Below are 21,504 nucleotides of genomic sequence, written 5' to 3'. Positions count from 1 at the left end.
CTCTCAGGGGGGAACTCCTTTTGAGAGCTGATAAGGGCCGGTTCACACTGCGGGCGATGCGAGGCGACACCGACTTGCCTCGCCGCGACCTGCCGCGACCTCAGCGGCGATTTGCAAATGACTTCTGTATAGAAGTCAATGCAAGTCGCCCCGAGGTCGCCCAAAAGTAGTACAGGAACCTTTTTTCTGAGTCGGAGCGACTCGAGTCGCTCCTCTCAGAACGGTTCCATTGTACAGAACGGGGGCGACTTGTCAGATCGCGGCGAGGCAAGTCGTGTCGCCTCGCATCGCCCGCAGTGTGAACCGGTAAGGCTCGGTTCACACCAGACGCGGCACGACTTGCCGCGCCGCGACCTGCCGCGACCTCAGCCGCGACTTGCAAAATGACTTCTGTATAGAAGTCAATGCAAGTCGTCCGAGGTCGCAGCAAAAGTAGTACAGGAACCTTTTTTCTAAGTCGGAGCGACTGAAGTCGCTCCTACTAGAACGGTTCCGTAGTACAGAACGGGGGCGACTTGTCAGGTCGCGGCGCGGCAAGTCGTGCCGCGTCTGGTGTGAACCGAGCCTTAGGCTCGGTTCGACTTTCGGAGGCGACTTGGATGCGACTTGGACGCGACTTGGACGTGACTTGGACACGGCCAGGCGACTTGCCGTGGCCAATCAGAGAATGAGCTCTCAGGGGGGAACTCCTTTTGAGAGCTGATAATTCTCTGAGAGTCGCCTCTGTATAGACGGAGATCTGACTTGGAGGCGACCTCCATTGAAATCAATGGGTACCAGTCGCCTACAAGTCGGATTGAAGTAGTACAGGAACCTTTTCTGAAGTCGGAGCGACTTCAGTAGCGTGCATTAAGACAGCTCTCATTCACTTACATTGATTTCTACATGTTGTGCGACCTGAGTTGACTTGGGGCGACTTGAAGTCGGATCTGAGTCGCCCCTGTGTGAACCTTCTATAAACGAATGTTTACTTAGACTTTTTGTTTTTCAATAAAGTGATTATGTAAGATATGGATATTTGTATAAATGTATATATTACTCCTGTAACTTTTTCAGACCTTCACCTAAAAGCTGTATTTCATTTTCGTGTATGATGGTCTCCATAGAAAAGTGGTCTTTTTCTTTTCTACTTGTTCCAACTTTCTTAGATTAGTGACCTTATTAATAAAGTTCGGGAAGCCTTTATTGAGACCCTGGATGAATTGCAGTGGATGGACGATACATCAAAAGAAAAAGCCAGAGAAAAGGTTAGTAAAACTGGTATTTTTTTTCCATTTCTAAAACTTTTTATTAAGAATTTCAAAAGAAAGAACATACAAACAACGTCGTACAGTAAACCATCATGGGTACAAGGCCACAAATCCTCCACATACGTATATAGTTTTACGCTTACCCCTAACGCAGATAGTCAGACACTATAGCTAGCTTTTGTGTTTTTTATCTATAGCAGCCCCCTTTCCCATAAGGCAAGCAGGGGCTACTTGTACTAGGTTGCCCCCAGGACTTGTATACAATGCTATAGTGCCTGGTTACCACGCCAGGGCGTGCATGAACTGAGCAAAGCAAACAGGTACTTGCAGTTGGCAGACAGGTAGAGTGGTTCAATGACAGTCCAGGTACAAGGCAGGCAAGATTCAGAATAGTCAGGGGCAGATCCGTAGTCAAAAGGCAGGCAGAGTTCAGAGAGTAGCCAATATCCAATCTGAGGTCGTCAATAAGGGAATCAAAACAGGGCAGACAAACAGGGAGCTTGGAGAATGTCTTACAAACGCAATATCACAAGCATGAGAATGCAGGCTGGACTGGTTTAAATCAGGTTTGGTCCCCACACAGAGACTGGACGCATCAATCGCCTTGCAGGTGGGCAGACAGACAAGGAGAATGCCACAGTCTAAACCAGGATTCTGGAATGAGGAACAGAAGTGTTATACGCTCTTGACATATAGTACATTTACAGAATTGAACAACAGAGCGTCAATTTGATACAAGATCTGAGAAATCATATCCCCGTGGACTCAGAATATAAAATGCTTCTAAGGCCCATGTTCAGAAATGCAAATAAATACAAAAATAATATAAACTCTTCCAACTATTGTCGAAAAATGACCAAGATTCCAGAATCTTTTGTGTAATAATCCTTCAAATTTAATAAGGCAAGGTACTGGTCAAACTTTACAGCTCGCCTACGATACACAGGGTCAAGATAGTAAAGAACAAGAAGAAACAGAAAAGTAAGGCCGCATACACACGGGCGGACTGTATGGCCTACTTAGTCCATCATACAATCCGACGGACAGTCCGTCATACTTTCGAATGAACGGACTTGACCACACACGGATGCCAAACAGTCCGACGAAAGCTTGCGCGATGACGTGTACAGCACGTACGACGGGACTAGAAATAGGAAGTCCAATACACAGCAATGCAACCTTTCTTGCGCCATTCTTAGTCCGTCGAACTAGCCTACTTACGAGCGGATTGTCCGCTGAAACCAAAGTATGACGGACAGAATTACGGAAATTCCGAAATACTTAGTACGCCAGACTGCACGCTGAAAAAGTCCGCTGAAACCCACACACGAGCGGACTGTCCGCTGAAATGTGTTTCGACGGACTAAGTAGGCCATACAGTCCGCCCGTGTGTACGCGGCCTAAGAAGTACTAAGTACCATGTGCCAACCTTCTATTCCAGGGGTGCAACCTAAATAATAGCAGCCCGGGAGTCACCAGTCAGATATTTAATCCAGGGGTCCCAGGATTTGTCAAAGGATTTGATTTTATCATTCAATATGGCTGAAAGACGCTCATTTGCCATGGTCCAAGACAGCTTAGCCTTGAGTAGGCCAAAAGGTATGGTAGCTGACCTCCAGGACCTGGCTATAGAGATTTTTGCTGCCACAAAAATAAAAGTAATCAATCTTCTCAAGTGTCTTGGGGCATTCTCCACCAGGCTGCACAGTAATTCCCTGTACACACGGTCGGGCATTCCGACCACAAAATCTGTCTGATTTTTTTCCAACGGATTTTGACCCAAACTTATCTTGCATATATACGGTCGCACAAAGTTGTCGGAATTTCCGATCGTTCTGAAGTAGGTGACGTCAAACACGTACGTCGGGACTATAAACGGGTCAGTAGCCAATAGCTTTCGTCTCTTAGTTTATTCTGAGCATTTGTGGCACTTTGTCCGTCGGAATTGTCTACACACAATCAGAATTTATGCGATCGGATTTTGTTGTGGGAAAATTTTAGATCCTGCTCTCAAACTTTGTGCGTTGGAAAATCAGAAGGAAGAAGTCCGATAGAGCCCACACACGGTCGGATTTTCCGACAAAATGATCCAATCACACATTTTCCGTCGGAAAATCCGACCGTGTGTACGGGGCATTAGGCTTGTTTCAGGAACTGGTATTTATAATTATTAGTATTACTATTTAACAGGAATCTTTCACCCATGAAAATGGGCTTCTGGCGGCCAGTAGCTAACCAATTACATAAAAATGACTTGGTTACAAGTCTGTCCACCCAAACTTAATTTATTTTTATTTTTTTAAGATGCTGCAGTTAGTTACCCATACGATACGTTATTTTTATTTTTTTTTCTAGATGCTTGGTAGATGTCCTCGGACATTTTATGTCCGAGGACATCTACTCCATCGTCTTGGTGAGATCTCTGTGATTCTGTGCTACATTCCTGGGTCTGAAACCTGCTGTGCACATTTTGAGGGGTTCCCACTCTTCCTGTTGGATTTTATAATTAATTTAAATTATGTAGAATGTAACAGGCAGAACTGGAACAAAAATATGGCAGTGACACACAAAACTCCCGGGTGCGGAGAAATTATGGCAATGAGATCTTGTTCTTGGAGTATCCAAGACCTGTTAGAAGCCAGGAGATGAATCAGTCCACCAAGCTACTCCTATAACTAAAATATAACTTTTGGCTTGATTTATCTTTTAATCCATCCATGATAGCACATGAGAAGAGCACACAGCCTGAGAGTTATTGATTGTGAAGGGCCCAATAAGCAACATATTTGGAAATCAATGACAATGGAAAGGTTTGACTAATACAACTATCCTAGCCTTTATCCCACCTTAAAGAGGTTCTCCGGAAAGTGTTGAAAACTTTCCATTTTTATTCACAAAGAGAGCCTGTTGAGTGTTTTACAGTTCCAGAGGGCTGGTGTATGGTTTGAGCCCCTATTTGAAAGCAGGGCCATCTTTAATACTGATTGGACCCTGGGGGAAAATTTTTCTTGCCCCCCCCCCCATGCAGTTTTGCTCTCCACCTGCTTTGAGACATACAATACATAGCAGCTAGACTCAAAATCAGTTTTATGAATCAAATCAGGCAGCTATTGCGATTGTTTGCTTAGGTTACAGTGTATGATTACCGCTCACTGACTGGTTGCTAGAGGTTACAGCACACATTACAGCTCACTGATTAGTCACTAGCGGTTACAGCACATGATTTCTGCTTGTTGATTGGTTGCTAGAGATATGTGGATATGAGGATATGATCTCAGGGGCATGATATACATATCAAGTCCACCGGCCGCCGCTATTTACATATGAATGCCGCCGCTATGTACATGTGAATGCCGGTAATTTACATGTAAACACAGTCTGTAGGTGAGTCGTCTATACACAACAATAGGGCAGAGCATTAGTAGCAGCACTTCACACTCAGATATTGCCTGGAAGAAAATCACCTGGCTTTTAGGAAAAAACTCAAGACCTTCCTCTTTTAGCAGATGATCAAAGCTCACCACAGCGCCTAGAGGCGATTCAGTTCGCATTGTGCGCTATATAAGTATTTCATTCATTCATTCATTCATATTGGGACACAGCACAGGAACAAAATCTCAAGGGACGAGAGAATTTAAATCAGGATAGTTGGCAAGTATGAGGCAGCTGCTTTGGGCCCCACAACAATGACAGGGCCCAGGGCAGCTTCCCCGTTTGCCCTGCCTTAAAAACGGCCCTGTTTGAAGGTACTGTGCAGAGGCAGAAAGGTTGTTATAGAAGGCACTGTCATAGATACCCACAGTGTAGTTACTTGTGTGTCTATTGTAGTAACTATCCACCTTTATGAGCAACTGACATTTTACTCTTTTAGACTTCCATCTTCTTGTGACACTACACTTTTTAGGCATTCTTTGGTGTTATTTTGAAAAATGACAAAAGGATATCGGTCAATAATTTATTGTTCACATTGTAGCAATGTCACAGGTTATGCTTTATAGTAAAAACTCTCATTTTGAGCAGAACCAGCAGCATAAATATTGTGGGTCTAGCTAAGGCAGCATGTTCTTATGCCCCGTACACACGATCAGACTATCCGGCGGACTTAGTCTGACAGACAAACTGCCGGACTTTCCGAACGAGCGGACCTGCCCACACACGACCGGACTTTTCCGGCGGACTAGGTGCGGCGGACAAACCGCCGGACTACGGCCGGACTTTTGAAATGAATGGACTTGCCCACACACGGAGGAAAGTCCGTTCATTTTGAATGCGGCTCCAGATAGACAGGACTAGCAAAGGAAGTCAATGTCGCCACCTTAGGCGGCGAGATTGACACCTCGCCGGCCCCGTCACCTGGTTCACTTAAAGGGGAAGCCCTACGCCGAAAAAACTGCGTGAGGGTTCCCCCAAGGTCCATATCAGACCCTTATCCGAGCACGCAGCCTGGCCGGTCAGGAAAGGGGGTGGGGACGAGCGAGCGCCTCCCCCCCCCCCGGAGCCGTATCAGGCCGCGTGCCCTCAACATGGGGGGGTGCTTTGGGGAAGGGGCCTCCCCACCCCAAAGCACCTTGTCCCCATGTTGATGAGGACAAGGGCCTCTTCCCAACAACCCTGGCCGTTGGTTGTCGGGGTCTGCAGGCGGGGGGTTTATCGGAATCCAGGAGCCCCCTTTAATAAGTTGAGGGCACGCAGCGTGGTACGGCTCAGGAGGGGGGGGCGCTCGCTGGTCCCACCCTCTTTCCTGACTGGCTGGGCTGTGTGCTCGGATAAGGGTCTGTAATGGACCTTAGGGGGACCCCATGCTGTTTTTTCGGCGTAGGGCTTCTCCTTTAAGTCCATACCAGGCGATGGGGCTAGCCATGTGTCAATCTCGCTAAAGGAGGCAACGACATTGACCTCCTGTGCTAGTCCCGTCTACCTGGAGCCTCGTTCAAAATGAAAGGACTTTTCTCCGTGTGCGGGCAAGTCCGTTCATTTCAAAAGTCCGGCGGACTAGCACACAGACGGCCGGATTGTCTGCTGGACTGCCGAGTCCGGTGGACAATTTTGAGTCAAAACTTCTTTCTAAGTCCGCCGGACTTTTGGGGGAAAAAAAGTCCACCGGAGCACACACACGTTCAGATTGTCTGGCGGACCAAGTCCGCCAGATAGTCTGATCGTGTATACGGGGCATAAGAAGCACTAGGCAAGCCGCCAAGACATGTGCTAGATGGTTTTTGGTAGAGTGTTTTGGTCTTATTTAGGCAGAAAAGTAGATAGGCTTGGGAGTAGTGGTTGGCTATTATGTTAAAAAAAAAAAAAAAAGGGAGGACGGGGGTATAAAGTAGGATCAATCTAATTGGTGGGTCAGGCAATGGGGGAGGGGTATTAGTAAAACTACAGTATCAACAAAAAAAGGAAAATAGCCAGTCCTGTGGTGGTTTACATTCTTAGCATAATCAAGCGTCTTGAGGAATGCTGATCTTTGATGATATTTAGTGAATAATATGAAACAGACCAAGATCATTTACTGTTATCTGTTCTTATACATATAAGTCATCACAACCCAAAAGTACAACTGATGTTGATGTTGACCCGACAAGTAAAGCTCCCATGCACAAATTACGCTGAGTCCGTAATTAAAAATTGAATGAGCTTTATACGATTTACTTGTTTGTAGTTATACTTTGCTGAAGAATTGTTACATGTCTCTTAGGCTTTATCGATCAAAGAGCAAATTGGATATCCAGACTATATTTTGGAAGACCAGAATGACAAACTAGACCAGGAGACAGCGACAGTAAGTACTTTAGTGGGCTGATCTGGACATAACGAGTTGGGTACAAAAGCTGGTAGAACAAAGGTCTACGTCCAAGTTCTAACAATTCTTTTTTTAGAAAAGTCCTGGAGCCACAAACAACTTCTAAAGGGTAAGATTAACTTTATTGTTCGGCACATGCACAAACACGGACACTACACCCAGGATCAGGGGCGGACTGACCATTGGGCCACTTGGGCACTGCCCGAGGGCCCCCGAGCCACTAGGGGGCCCCATCAGGGTTGCCAGTCTCAGTAAAACCAGGGACAGTATGTAAAAATGTGTGTTTTTTTTTACATCTCTCTCTGAAATGTCCCTTACCAACATCCTTTTGGTCTAAAAATCCCAAGATTATAGCTGCCCCACCTCTCCGGTACCTTCTCAGCCAATGGAAACATGTCTGTGTATACTGTGTGTACATGTATGTGTATACTGTGTTATTGTGTGTGTGTGTGTGTGTGCGTGTGTGTATACTGTGTGGCCCCATAATCTCCCATTGCCCGGGGGCCCTATGAGTTGTCAGTCCGCCCCTGCCCAGGATCCAATGGATTCTGTTGAGTGTGGGACGCAAAGAGCAGCGGATTAAAGGCTTGCAGAAAACTGGCAATGATGCTACATTTCCAATTAACTTCGGATTTGTAAAATAACACGGGGTGAGTTTAGTTGAGATATGATTGAGATGGTCATGCTTCATGATGATTCTGTGATGGATCCAGGGAAGGACAGAAGGAGGTGGGATATGTAGGTGGACAGATATGATCATATTAGAATTGGATTATACATCCCAGCCATCCTGCATTAAAAATGACATAATTTATCAGTGTGAATTGTTTCTATCCAGTACACAGGCTGTTTAAGAGATAAAAATGAAAAAAAAAAAAAAAAATATATATATATATATATATATAAAATTTCAGAGCTCGCAATGATAAACAATGACTAAGATAATCATATAATACAATTCATTAGTGAGTGAACGTCCATATAAAAGTGAACAGTGTGCTCCAATCCATAAAGTGCCCCAAAAAATTTGAGGTGCGCAACACCCCCTCCTGTGTCCCTCCCACTCACCGGATGGAATGGACTCTTAGCTTTTCAGTCTGGGGTTCGTTTCAGGCCTAAAATGGCGACCAGGGATGGCAGCTTTACATCAATTCACCAGGCAGCTCTCACATGCTCATGATAATCATCCATAGACATTAGTACCCAAAATGAAATAAAAGGAGGGAACTATAGAGAGGTACCGTTTGGCAATCTTTTTATTGCGCGAGTAAAAATGGATACTTACATAATGCAGATTAAAAACAGGCATAAAAGGGTCAGGAGATGGCAATAGGAAACGTCGCTGTTAGCATGCGTTCCACCGATAACCAGAAGTGACGTCTGTTGGACTCGGAACCCGGAAAAAACTTCAACGCGTTTCGCCCTCCCACAGGGCATCTTTAAGGACCTCGAGGTCCTTAATGATGCCCGAGTATATATATTTAGAATATATTTTGTTCACAGATTAAGAGATAAAACATCCTAAATCCATACTAATGTCCCAGGTCATTGGTCATTACATGGTATCTTGGCACAGAACATTGGCACAGAATGATGGAACAGACCAGTTCTCCAGGGTCCATAAATAAGTGGCATCTGTGCAGGTGCCATGTAATTGAGTTTTCCCACCCCTCCCCATTGTCTCACTTTTTCCTATTTTGTTTTAGGAAATTTTGTATGCTAGTCCTATATGTGCAAAGGGAACCCAGAAGATCCTTAGCTCAAGTGTAGATGGCGCTACAGTAGCCCCCCTCCCCCCCCCTATAAATCACAAGCCCTCAGAGTAAGTGAACCTCCTGCAGGGGTTCTACTAGTGGTGGCATAGAAGTATTTTATCCAGGACTTTTGTTGAAAAAAAAAATCCCCTCTCGGTGATCTATGTACATTGCAGGGATTTTAACAAATATTGTTGCAGATTCCTACCTTTTTCCTGCTCTGAAGAAATAGCTGTTTGTTTCACCATGTCCTTTGGATACTGATTATGAATGGGAGGGTCTGGTTCATTATTATCCCCCGGGGCACTCTCACGGTTTTGAAAGTTGCAATATCTGCATCTCTTTAGAAGCAACAAACCATTGGGAGTATCTGATTAAACTATAATTCCTAATGCACGGAATGCCTACAATCTGACTTCTATCTTAGTGTAGATTTCTGGGAAAATCAGTGAGCCAATCGCACAAGCAGGAATTTATATTTCTGGTGGCAATCCATAAAGCTTTGGTGTACAAAACACCTCCAGGTTGCCATATTGGAAATGACAGTGGCTGCAGGTCAAAAACAAACGGTCATTTTTAATAACATTAAATATGAGTAATGCCCCATACACACGATCGGAAATTCGGCCAGCAGAAGACCAATGAGAGCTTTTTGGTTGGAAAATGTGACCGTGTGTAGGCTCCATCGGACTTTTGCCGAATGTCCGCCAGCAAAAGATTGAGAGCAGGTTCTCAATTTTTCGGTTGGAAAAAGTTCCAATCGGAAATTCCGATCGCCTGTAGCAATTCCAACACGCAAAATTCCTACGCATGCTCGGAAACAATTGGACGCATGCTCGGAAGCATTGAACTTCATTTTCTCGGCTCGTCGTAGTGTTGTACGTCACCGCGTTCTTGACGGTCGAAATTTCAGAGAACTTTTGTGTGACCCGTGTGTATGCAAGGCAAGCTTGAGCGGAATTCCGTCGGAAAAACCATCCAAGATTTTTCTGATGGAAAATCCGCTCATGTGTACGGGGCATACGTTTTGTGTAGCAATTGTATATGCCACGAGTATATATATATTTTCTTTTTCTATATGTTTTTTCACAAAAGTGTAGTTATCCTTTTATGTATAAGTCATGCATGAGCCTATGTCCAGGGTGGCAGTGTAAAGAAAGTAGCACCCACTCTTTAACCTTCTTCAACCAATCCCGCCACTGAAGAAACCGAAAAAACTCTATGAGCTATGAGTAAGTGCTAATTTCAGCGTGAAACGTGTCGGCATTCCCTGTTCTACATTCCCTCTGCTGCTGTAATTCGTATGATGTGAAGGTTTTTTTTTTGTGGAAACAATAAAGGCACAACCTATTTTACCTGATCCGGAGGGCGGCTATCCAGAGTTTTTTCGGTTTCTTCATTTGGCTAGTGCAATTAGCCTGCACCTGCTTGTTTGGAGTGGCCAGTTTCTTGGTGGATCAGCCTGGAGCGGTGGATTTTCTTTTTGTTGTCGATTTTCTGGATTCTTCTGCACAAATCCCGCCACTGAGCTAGTAAAAATAATTGGACATTCTAATTGTTTTAACCACTTCCCGACCAGCGCATGCCGATGTACATCGGCAGAATGGCACGGGCAGGCATATTGGCATACAGGTACGTCCATTTATAAATGCCGCCCTGCCATCGCGTGCGCCCCCGCGGCGGCGCGCTCACGTGCTGGTCGGGACCCCCGTGAGTCCGGTCGCGGGTCCCGCGGACTCGATCGCCATGGGAATACCCGCAATCGTCTCATGGGGCGGCTGAACGAGGAGATGCCGTTGTTAATAGCATCTCCCCGTTCTGCCTAGCAACAAGTGATGCTGATCTCTGCTCCATGTGATTGGAGCAGAGATCAGTGTTCACTAAAAGAAAGCCCAGCCCCCAACAGTTAGTAACATGCCCCTAGGAACACTTAACCCCTACACTGCCACCCCTTGATTAACCCCTTCACTGCCAGTGTCATTTACACAGGAATCACTGCATTTGTATAGCAGTGATTGCTGTATAAATGAAAATGGTCCCAAAAATGTGTCAAAAATGTCCGATGTGTCCCCCACAATGTCGCAGTCACAATAAAAATCACTGATCGCCGCCATTACTAGTAAAAAAAAAATTATTAATAAAAATACCATAAAACTATTCCCTATTTTGTAAACGCTATAACTTTTGCGCAAACCAATCAATAATCGCTTATTGCAAAATTTTTTAACCAAAAATATCTAGAAGAATATGTATCGGCCTAAACTGAGGAAAAAACATTTTTTTTTATATATTTTTGGGGGATATTTATTATAGCAAAAAAGTAAAAAATAATGCATTTTTTTCAAAATTGTCGCTCTATTTTTGTTTATAGCGCAAAAAATAAAAACCGCAGGGGTGATCAAATACCACCAAAAGAAAGCTCTATTTGTAGGGAAAAAAGGACGTCAATTTTGCCATGTCGCATGACCGTGCAATTGTCAGTTAAAGCGACGCAGTGGCGAATCGCAAAAAGTGGTCTGGCCTTAAGCCAGCAAAATGGTCCGGTCTGAAAGTGGTTAATGGTATCTGAACTGACTCACACACCTGAAATGCTCATTGCGGCTCTCTGCAATTTAAAAGAACCTACCTTTTTGTTCCAGTACTGCAGCCTCCGTCGGCCAAGTAATTCTATTGCAGGGCGCTGCCAATGGCAGCATGACTATAAAGAGATCAAATAGTGTGAGATTTCAATGGGGCTCTTATTCCCCGTACACACGGTCTGAAATTCCGACGGAAAAGGTCAGATCGGATTATATTGTTGGAAAATCCAATCGTGTCTGGGCTCTATCGGTCTTCTGATGGAAACAATTTGAGAGCAGGATCTCAAATTTTCGACAAAAAAAAATCAGATCAGGCTTTTTCCGATCGTTTGTAGAGAATTCCGATCAAAGTGCCACGCATGCTCAGATCAAATTACAAGACCAAAGCTATTGGCTACTAGCCTCAACGTAGTCCCGTTGTAACGATCGAACGCCATCACGTTCCGAACAATCGGTTTTCCGACAACTTTGTCCGTCCGCGTGTATGCAATTGCGGATTTTGTGGTCGGAATGTCTGACCGTGTGTATGGGGCATTAGTCTTAAGGGTCAAGTATTATGCCTCGTACACACGACCGGACTTTTCGACATCAAAGGTCCGACGGAATGATTCCGGCGGACCATCCGATCGTGTGTGGGCTGCAGCGGACTTTTGATTTGCAAAAATCCGTCAGACTTTAGAAATGGAACATGTTTCAAATTTTTCCGCCGGAACTCCGCCGGACCCAGTTCCTACTGAGAAATCCGTTCGTGTGTGTGCTAGTCCGACGGACAAAAACTGGCGCTAGGGCAGCTATTGGCTACTGGCTATGAACTTCCTTATTCGAGTCCAGTCGTACGTCATCACGTTCGAATCCGTCGGACTTTGGTGTGATTGTGTGTGGCCAAGTCCGTTCATTTGGAAAGTCCGTCAGAACTCTGTCAGAACTCCGCCGAAAGTCCGTCGGACCTAGTCCCTCGAAAAGTCAGGTCGTGTGTACGCGTAATTAGGCCTGAGCCAACATGACTGGGGCTTTCAGAAGAGGTGCAGATGGGCAGGGTACCAGAGGGTATGTTTATGAATATAAAATGGGAATTACCTGATTGTAAAGGTGGGAGACTGGAGACTGGAAAGGGGTGGTCCTTGGTCTGAGGAGAGGAGGGAGGATCTTGCCAGAGCATTCAACGGTAGAATGCCAGCATTGGACAGTTTTCTCCCGCTGTCCCTCCCCTGGACACCTTTTTTGTTTTCTTAAAGTGGTTGTAAACCCCTGTAAACCCAGCAAGACAAAGGCATAATGAGCTAGTATGCATAGCATACTAGCTCATTATGAATTACTTACCTGAGATCGAAACCGTTGCTTCAGTGCGCATGTGCCGATGATGTTGGCTCGGCACATGCAAATACAGGGGATATCTCCTAAACCGTGCATGTTTAGGAGATATCCCGGGGTAGCTACAGGTAAGCCTAATTAGGCTTACCTGTAGCAAAAATTGGTTGTAAAGGATTTACTCTGATGTACAGGGGAACGTAGTGGACTTTAATATAAGGTGATCTTGTCACCAGAGCCCCCCCCCCCCCTTACATCAGAGTTCCCCCTTACACCAAAGTCTGCAACATTCCCCCTTACCTCAAAGTTCCCCTTGCACTGTAATGCCGTGTACACACGACCGGACTTTTCGAGGGACTAGGTCCGACAAACTTTCGGCAGAGTTCTGACAGAGTTCTGACGGACTTTCCGAATGAAGGGACTTGGCCACACACAATCACACCAAAGTCCGGCGGATTCAAACATGATGACGTATGACCGGACTAGAATAAGGAAGTTCATAGTCAGTAGCCAATAGCTGCCCTCGCGTCGGTTTTTGTCCGTCGGACTAGCATACACACGAGCGGATTTCTCAGTAGGAACTGGGTCCGGCGGAAAAATTTGAAACATGTTCCATTTCTAAAGTCTGATGGATTTTTGCAAATCAAAAGTCCGCTGCAGCCCACACACGATCGAATGGTCCGCCGGAATCGTTCCGTCGGACCTTTGATGTCGAAAAGTCTGGTCGTGTGTACGCGGCATTAGGGGGAATTCTGCACACTCTGATGTAAGGGGGAATCTCTGTGTTTGGTTATATTAACCTGACCTCCATGTAAATGGAGAAATATGGTTTTCACTCTTGTTATACCTTAAACATATTGATAGTAGCGGCTGCACAAATGTTATCTATATTTGTGTGCGTGTAATATATATATATATATATATATATATATATATATATATATATATATATATATTAATATAATATAATATGAAAATTGTATAGTGCACAAAGCGAACTGAATTGCCTCAAGACGCTGTGCGGAGCTTTATTGTCCAGCTTCTAGAAGAGGAAGGTCTTGAGTTTTTTCCTGAAGACCTGGAGGTCAAATATATATATATATATATATATATATATATATATATATATATATATATTTGATTAAAGAAGAATTGGTTAGAGAAACTTCTGTAAATTCATAGTTCATAGGATTTAAGGCTCAGTCTTTAAATATGCAATTTATACAGGTAATTTTTATGGCTTGAATTATGTTTCCCATTATGGTGGGGGGGAGGGGGGGGTGAATAGGGCCTCATGTCTAAGGTTTGCCTTATGCCCTGTACACACGGTTGGACATTCCGATGACAAAATCCGTCTGATTTTTTTTTCTGCCGGATTTTTGCCCAAACTTGTCTTGCATACACACGGTCGCACAAAGTTGTCGGGAAAATCCGACCGCTCAGAACGAGGTGACGTAAACCACGTACGTCGGAACTATAAAAGAGGCCGGTAGCCATTAGCTTTCGTCTCGTCATTTATTCTGAGCATACATGGCACTTTGTCTGTCGGAATTGTCTACGCACGATCGGAATTTAAACTATCGTATTTTGTTCCAGCTCTCAAACTTTGTGTGTCGGAAATTTCCGATGGAGCCCACACACGATCGGATTTTCCGACAACACGATCCCATTGCACATTTTCTGTCGGAAAGTCAAACCGTGTGTACAAGGCATAAGGCCTCACAAAGCTTAGAGCCACCCCTGCTAAACCCTATTGAGCATCTGTGGGACATCCTCAAGGTGGAGGAGCGCAAGGTCTCCAACATCCACCAGCTCTGTGATGTCATCATGGAGGAGGGGAAGAGGACTCCAGTGGTAACCTGTGAAGCTCTGGTGAACTCCATGCCCAAGAGGGTTAAGGCAGTGCTGGAAAATAATGGTGGCCACACAAAATATTGACACTTTGGGCCCAATTTGGACATTTTCACTTAGGGGTGTACTCACTTTTGTTGCCAGTGGTTTAGACATGAATGGCTGTGTGTTGAGTTCTTTTGAGGGGACGGCAAATTTACACTGTTATACAAGCTGTACACTCACTACTTTACATTGTAGACAAGTGTCATTTCTTCAGTGTTGTCACATGAAAAGATAGAAGAAAATATTTACAAAAAATGTGAGGGGTGTACTCACTTTTGCGAGATACTGTATTTGTTTTGTGTGGATATGTCATAGCAACTGATGGGGTACAAGATCTTTGAAGGTGGTCATTATGGGCAAGATATAGAGTGGTAGGGACCCATTGTCGGTACAACATCCCTTATTTTGTATGGTTTAGTAACAGTGAACTGTGGGGCGTTCAGGGTCATATCTTCGATTACTGGTGTTATTGCCTCTGTATAGTATTTTTTTTTTCAGTTGGAGGTCTCCTTTTTGGTTTCACATGAGTACTTTGTTAAGAAAAGATGCCTACAAAGACTTTGTGCCTCCATTCATACTGTATCAAATGATAATGTTATGTATACAATTTGTTAATAAAGGGCTGCTATGTCCATTAAAACTCTTCAATACTTCACACTTTGAATGACAATTGCGCGGTCATGCAACACCGTACCCATATGACATTTTTATAATTTTTTTCCCACAAATAGCTTTCCTTTGGTGGTATTTAAACACAGCTGTTTTTTTTTTTGGGCACTGATAGGCAGTACTGATGGGCACTAATTGGTGGCACTGATTGGCATTGATAGGTGGCTCTTATGGGCAATGATAGGCAGCACTGTTGGGCGCCACTGATGGCAACGGATGGGCGGCACTGATGAGCAGGCACTGAAAGGCAGCACTGACTTGCCTTACTGATGGGCACAGATTGGCCTCATTGATGGACACAGACTGGAATCACTGCTGGGCACTGTTGGGGCTGCCCTGATCATCGGGGCACTGATTATCTGTACAGGTCTCCCCTATGAGAAAATGCCGCTGATCGGCTCTCCTCTCCTCACACTCTGTCAGCGTGAGGCGAGGAAAGCCGATAACCAGCATTTCCTTGTTTACATGTGACCGGCTGTGATTGGACACAGCTGATCACATGGGTAAAGAGCCGTGTCGTCGGCTCTTTACTAAGATGGGGAGGCATGCTGTGTCCCAGCGACACAGCTCGCTTGGGTCTGCCACACTTGCGCGCCCGCAACTGGGGCAACGTCATATGACATCATCCCAGAAAAACCGAGCATCTTGCCCGCTGTCATTTGTGTATACGGCGGGCGTGAGGCAGTTAAACTCCAGTTTGTGTGGTGGTTACTTAGGTATGGATAAACAGTGGAGTGATGGTCAAGCAATATTGGAGACAAAGCATCTTTAACAGCTTGCCAACTGCCACACACAGATGTACATCGGCAGAATGGCATAGGCAGGCAAACGGGGCGTACCTGTACGTTCCTTTGAATTTTCTGCTTTTTCGGGCATGCGCCCATGGCGTGCGGGTCCCGGGAACTCTATGTTCGCCAACGGCCCGCAATTACGGTGAGGAGAGGCAGAACGGGCAGATGCCTTTTGTAAACAAGATGAACGAGATCCACTGCTCCCTGTCATCAGCAGCAGTGATCTCTGTCATGTTGTAGTAAGGCCACCCCCCCCTACAGTTAGAATCACTCCCTAGGACACACTTAACCCCTTGATCGCCCCCTAGTGTTTAACCCCTTTCCTGCCAGTGTCATTTATACAGTAACCTGTGGCTATTTGTAGCTCTGATCGCTGTATAAATGACAATGGTCCCAAAATAGTGTCAAAAGTGTCCGATGTGTCCGCCATAATGTCGCAAACCTGATAAAAATCGCAGATCATCACCATTACTGGTAAAAAAAAAATAATAATAATAATACAAATGCCATAAATCTATCCCCTATTTTGTAGACGCTATAACTTTTGCTCAAACCAATCAATATACGCTTATTGCGATTTTTTTAAAATAAAAATATGTAGAAGAATACAGGCATACCCCACTTTTAAGTACACAATGGCGTTTATTTACTAAAGCTGGAAAGTGCGAGATCAGGGTCACTTCTGCATAGAAACCAATGAGCTTCCAGGTTTTATTACCAAAGCTTAATTAAACAAGCTGAGGGTTAGAAGCTGATTGGTTTCTATGCAGAGGTGAGCCTGATTTCGCACTCTCCAGCTTTAGTAAATAAACCCCAATTGTGTACTTAAAAGTGGGGTATGTCTGTACATATCGACCTAAACTGAGAAAGAAATGTGTTTTTTTTTTTTTTTTTTTTTTATATATATATATTTTTTTTGGGGGGGATATTTATTATAGCAAAAAGTAAAGAAATTGCTTTTTTTTTCAAAATTGACGCCCTTTTTCTGTTCATATCGCAAAGAAAAAAAAAAAGCAGAGGTGATCAAATACCACCAAAAGAAAGCTCTATTTGTGGGGGGAGGAAAAAAAGAACCTCAATTTTGTTTGGATACAACGTCGGGGCGACCGCGCAATTGTCAGCTAAAGCGACGCAGTGCCGAAAGGCAAAAAAAACGCTCTGGTCAGGAAGGGGGGTAAAATCTTCTGGGGGGCTGAAGTGTCATGTAAATCATGTGTAGGGCAGCACAGTGGTGTAGTGGTTAGCACTCTCACCTAGCATTAAGAAGGGTCACTGGTTCGATTCCTAACCATGACACTACCTGCCTGGAGTTTGCATGTTCTCCCTGTGCCTGTGTGGGTTTCCTCTGGGTACTCTGGTTTCCTCCCACACTCCAAAGACATGCAGGTAGGTTAATTGGCTTCTTTCCAAAATTGGCCCTAGTATATGAATGGGGACCTTGGATTGTGGGCTCCTTGAGGGTAGGGACAGATGTGAGTGTGCAATGTACAGGGATAGGGACAATTGTAGACACTCACACTGGATGGACTGGTGTCTTTATTCAACCTTACTAGCTATGTACCGTGTTTATTGGCGTATAACACGCACCCCAAGTTTAGGAGGGAATTTTAAGGAAAAAAAACTTTTAGGAGGGAAGTTTAAGGGGAAAAAAAAAAACCTTACATTTATATGCCCATCAGTGTCATCTGCAGCCTTGTCCACCATTGCAGCCTTGTCTATTTTATTTTCTATTTGTTTTTTATTTTTTTTAAATGCCGCCGCCGCCGATACAGAGCCGGATGTGTATCTCGGCGGCGTGCGGTAGTTCTCGGCGGGCCTCCGGCGCCTTCGGCTCTTCTCGCCAGCTTTTGACCGCCTTCGGCCATTCTCTGCAGCTTTCGGACGCCGAGAAGAGCCGAAGGCGGTCGGAAGCCGCCGAGAAGAGCCGAAGGCGGGCGAAAGCCGCCGAGAATGGCCGAAGGCGACCGAAAGCCGCCGAGAACAGCCGAAGGCGGGCGAAAGCCGGCGAGAACGGCCGAAGGCGGCCGAAAGCCGCCGAGAACGGCCGAAGGCGGGCGAAAGCCGGCGAGAACGGCCGAAGGCGGGCGAAAGCCGCCGAGAACGGCCGAAGGCGGGCGAAAGCCGGCGAGAACGGCCGAAGGCGGGCGAAAGCCGCCGAGAACGGCCGAAGGCGGGCGAAAGCCGCCGAGAACAGCCGAAGGCGGGCGAAAGCCGCCGAGAACAGCCGAAGGCGGGCGAAAGCCGCCGAGAACAGCCGAAGGCGGGCGAAAGCCACCCAGAGGCTCAGAATTTCGGGGGATCGGCGTATAACACGTACCCACAATTTTCCCCTGCTTTTAGGGGAAAAAATGTGTGTTATAAGCCAATAAATATGGTAAATCTTTTTCCTATTTGGTATTTAATTCTGTTTATTGTGTTAAAAATGAGTCTGCTATGGCCCTTCAACTCCAAAATGGATAGTGGTTGTCTGGTGATTTGGGATGGGGGGGGGGGGGTAGCTGTGTGTTACACGGTTGGAGGTAATTGTAAACTGCAAGACTCTGTATTCTGTAAAATGGCCATGGCAAAAGGCCCTTATTTACTAAGACAGCTTGAATTCCAAGCACGAGAGTTTACACCGTTTCCTTTATGTCTACTTTCTATATAAGATATGTCACACAGATGAAACCTTCTGGAATCGTGACACGTCAGAGCAAAGTACGAGCAAAGCCTGCCCTTCACGGCCCTGAATTCTAAAATAGCTTTGAGCGTCGCTTATTTTCTATCCCCGCGATTTACGGCCATCTGACTGCGTCCCTTTGATTTGCAGGGGGACTTGAGCAGTTCTTGTGACAGCTGAGCAGTTTGGTAAAAGGCTTATATGGAGAGAAGGAAGGTCAGGGGGATAATTGCAATGCTCTTCACTGGCAGAATATTACTGAGCGCGTTACGAAAAATAATAGCCTGAGAAGACCAGGGGGGGAAAAACGCATACACACAGCTCCGGTGATAGAAGTCAAGTGCATGAAGTATTGATTTTATTTTGTTTTTTTCCTCTGCCTCTCTCCGCAGTTAAACTTTAGCGAGCAAAAATATTTTGAGAATATACTGGAGATTTTAAAAGCTGGAGCACAGAAAAGCCTCAAGAAGCTCCGAGAACCCGTTGATCCAGATGCGTAAGTATTTGAACTTGGAAAACGGGAGACGAATGAAAGTCGTTCACATGATATATTAAACGTATACATTTATTTGATAAACAGGGATGTATATTGTTTTGAATATCAAGAAATATTTTTTCTATATTGTTTTGAATATATTTTCTCTATTACATGTAGGACAAAAAAAAAAAAAAAAGAGACTTTAAAAAAAAAAAAAAGTATTTATTTTTTAAACGCTTCCCGACCAGCGCGCGACGATGTACATCTGCAGAATGGCACGGGCAGGCATATTGGCGTACAGGTACGTCCTTTACTATATGCCGCCCTGCTGTCGCGAGCGCGCCGGTCGGGACCCCCATGAGTCCGGTCGCGGGTCCCACGGACTCGATCGCCGCTGGGATACCCGCGATCGTCTCACGGGGAGGCTGAATGGGGAGATGCCGTTCTAAACAGCATCTCCCTGTTCTGCCTAGCAACAAGTGACGCTGATCTCTGCTTCATGTGATTGGAGCAGACATCAGTGTTCACTAAAACAAAACCCAGCCCCCCCACAGTTAGTTACACGCTCCTAGGAACACTTAACCCCCTACACTGCCACCCCTTGGTTAACCCCTTCACTGCCAGTGTCATTTACACAGGAATCAATGCATTTGTATAGCACTGATTGCTGTATCAATGACAATAGTCCCAAAAAGGTGTCGAAAATGTCCGCTGTGTCCGCCATAATGTCTCAGTCACAATAAAAATCGCTGATCGCCGCCATTACTAGTAAAAAAAAAAATATTAATAAAAATGCCATAAAACTATCCCCTTTTTTGTAAACGCTATAACTTTTGCGCAAACCAATCAATAATCGCTTATTGCGATTTTTTTATTTTTTTTTACCAAAAATATGTAGAAGAATACGTATCGGCCTAAACTGAGGGAAAAACATTTTTTTATATATTTTTGGGAGATATTTATTATAGCAAAAAGTAAAAAAAGAATGCGTTTTTTTTCAAAATTGTCGCCCTATTTTTGTTTATAGCGCAAAAAATTAAAACCGCAGAGGTGATCAAATACCACCAAAAGAAAGCTCTATTTGTGGGGGAAAAAAAGACGTCAATTTTGTTTGGAAACCACGTCGCACAACCGCACAATTGTCAGTTAAAGCAACGCAGTGCCAAATCGCAAAAAGTCTTAAGCCAGCAAAATGGTCCGGTCTGAAAGTGGTTAATATAAAACATTGCTTATTATTACTTTTATATTTGCATTATCAGACAACAGATGGAGCTCTAGGCTTCTATTCACATATGTTCTAGGCTACTTTTAAGGATCTGTGTATAAAATGATTGCTGTGTGGATATGACAAATATCTGCACATATCAGCAGGGCCATCTTTAAGGCAGGGCAAAAGGGGCAGCTGCCCTGGGCCCTGTCATTGTTGTGGGGCCCAAAGCAGCTGCCTCATACTTGCCAACTATCCCAGTTTAAATTCCCTTGTCCCTTGAAGTTTTAGTCCTGTGCTGTGTGCCAATATCTCAGTGTGAAGTGCTGGTACTAATGCTGCCCAGCTCTGCCCTATTGTTGTGTACAGATGTCTCACCTGCAGACCCTGTGTGTACATGTAAACAACCGGCATTCAAATGTGAATATCGGTGGCATTCATAAGTAAATATCTGCGGCCAGCGGCATTGATATGTAAATAAAGGCGGCATTCATATGTAGATCATGCCCCCCTGCAGTGAGGAGATGATGTGCTGTAACCTCTAGAAACCAATCAGTGAGCAGTATTACTGTACAGTAATCTCTAGCAACCAATTAACAAGCAAAAATCATTTGCTGTCACCTCTAGCAACTAATCAGTAAGCTGTAATGTGTGCTGTAACCTCTAGCAACCAGTCAGTAAGCAGTAATGATATGCTGTAACCACTGGCAACCAATCGCAATTGCTGCCTGTTCTGATACAGTAAATTGATTTGAAGTCTAGCTGCTATTTATTGTATGTCTCAGAGCAGGTGGGGAGTGAAATTGCATGGGGGGGGGGGGCAAGAAATTTTTTGCCCAGGGTCCAATCAATATTAAAGAAGGCCCTGCATATCAGGACTAAAATTGCTGTATTTTCTCTAATATGTGTAGTTCCTATATCATCAACACCAACTATTGGTCATAATACACTGTCAGGAATTAGCAGCAAATTGGCTACACTCAGGAAATTGGGACCAGACTGTGTATGCTTTAAGTGAGATTTATTTACCGTGAAACAAAATCCTTACAAACACCAGTACACAGCAAACATGAAAATATTAGTGAATCAAATAAAAAAGTGACAGAATACCCG

General features: G+C 44.7%; 1 protein-coding gene across 3 annotated transcripts in view; it reads left to right on the top strand.

Moving 5' to 3' along the window:
• MMEL1 (membrane metalloendopeptidase like 1) overlaps positions 1 to 21,504 on the top strand; it is a 362,546-nt gene that overhangs the window by 288,427 nt on the left and 52,615 nt on the right. For all 3 annotated transcript variants that reach the window (XR_013263284.1, XM_077458217.1, XM_077458215.1), the window contains exons 14-16: positions 1,149 to 1,247; positions 6,946 to 7,029; positions 19,099 to 19,202. Coding sequence is in view for 2 of the 3 variants with exons in the window: in XM_077458217.1 (XP_077314343.1) it covers positions 1,149 to 1,247; positions 6,946 to 7,029; positions 19,099 to 19,202 (287 nt within the window). In the remaining variant the exon portion in view is untranslated. The remainder of the gene's footprint in view (positions 1 to 1,148; positions 1,248 to 6,945; positions 7,030 to 19,098; positions 19,203 to 21,504) is intronic.

This window comes from Lithobates pipiens, unplaced genomic scaffold (genome assembly GCF_037356315.1).
Source record: "Lithobates pipiens isolate NorthernLeopardFrog02 unplaced genomic scaffold, aLitPip1_a1.2 Scaffold_27, whole genome shotgun sequence".
NCBI lineage: Eukaryota > Metazoa > Chordata > Amphibia > Anura > Ranidae > Lithobates > Lithobates pipiens.
Note: the sequence above shows the minus strand (reverse complement) of the source record. Positions and strands in the feature narration are given on the sequence as shown.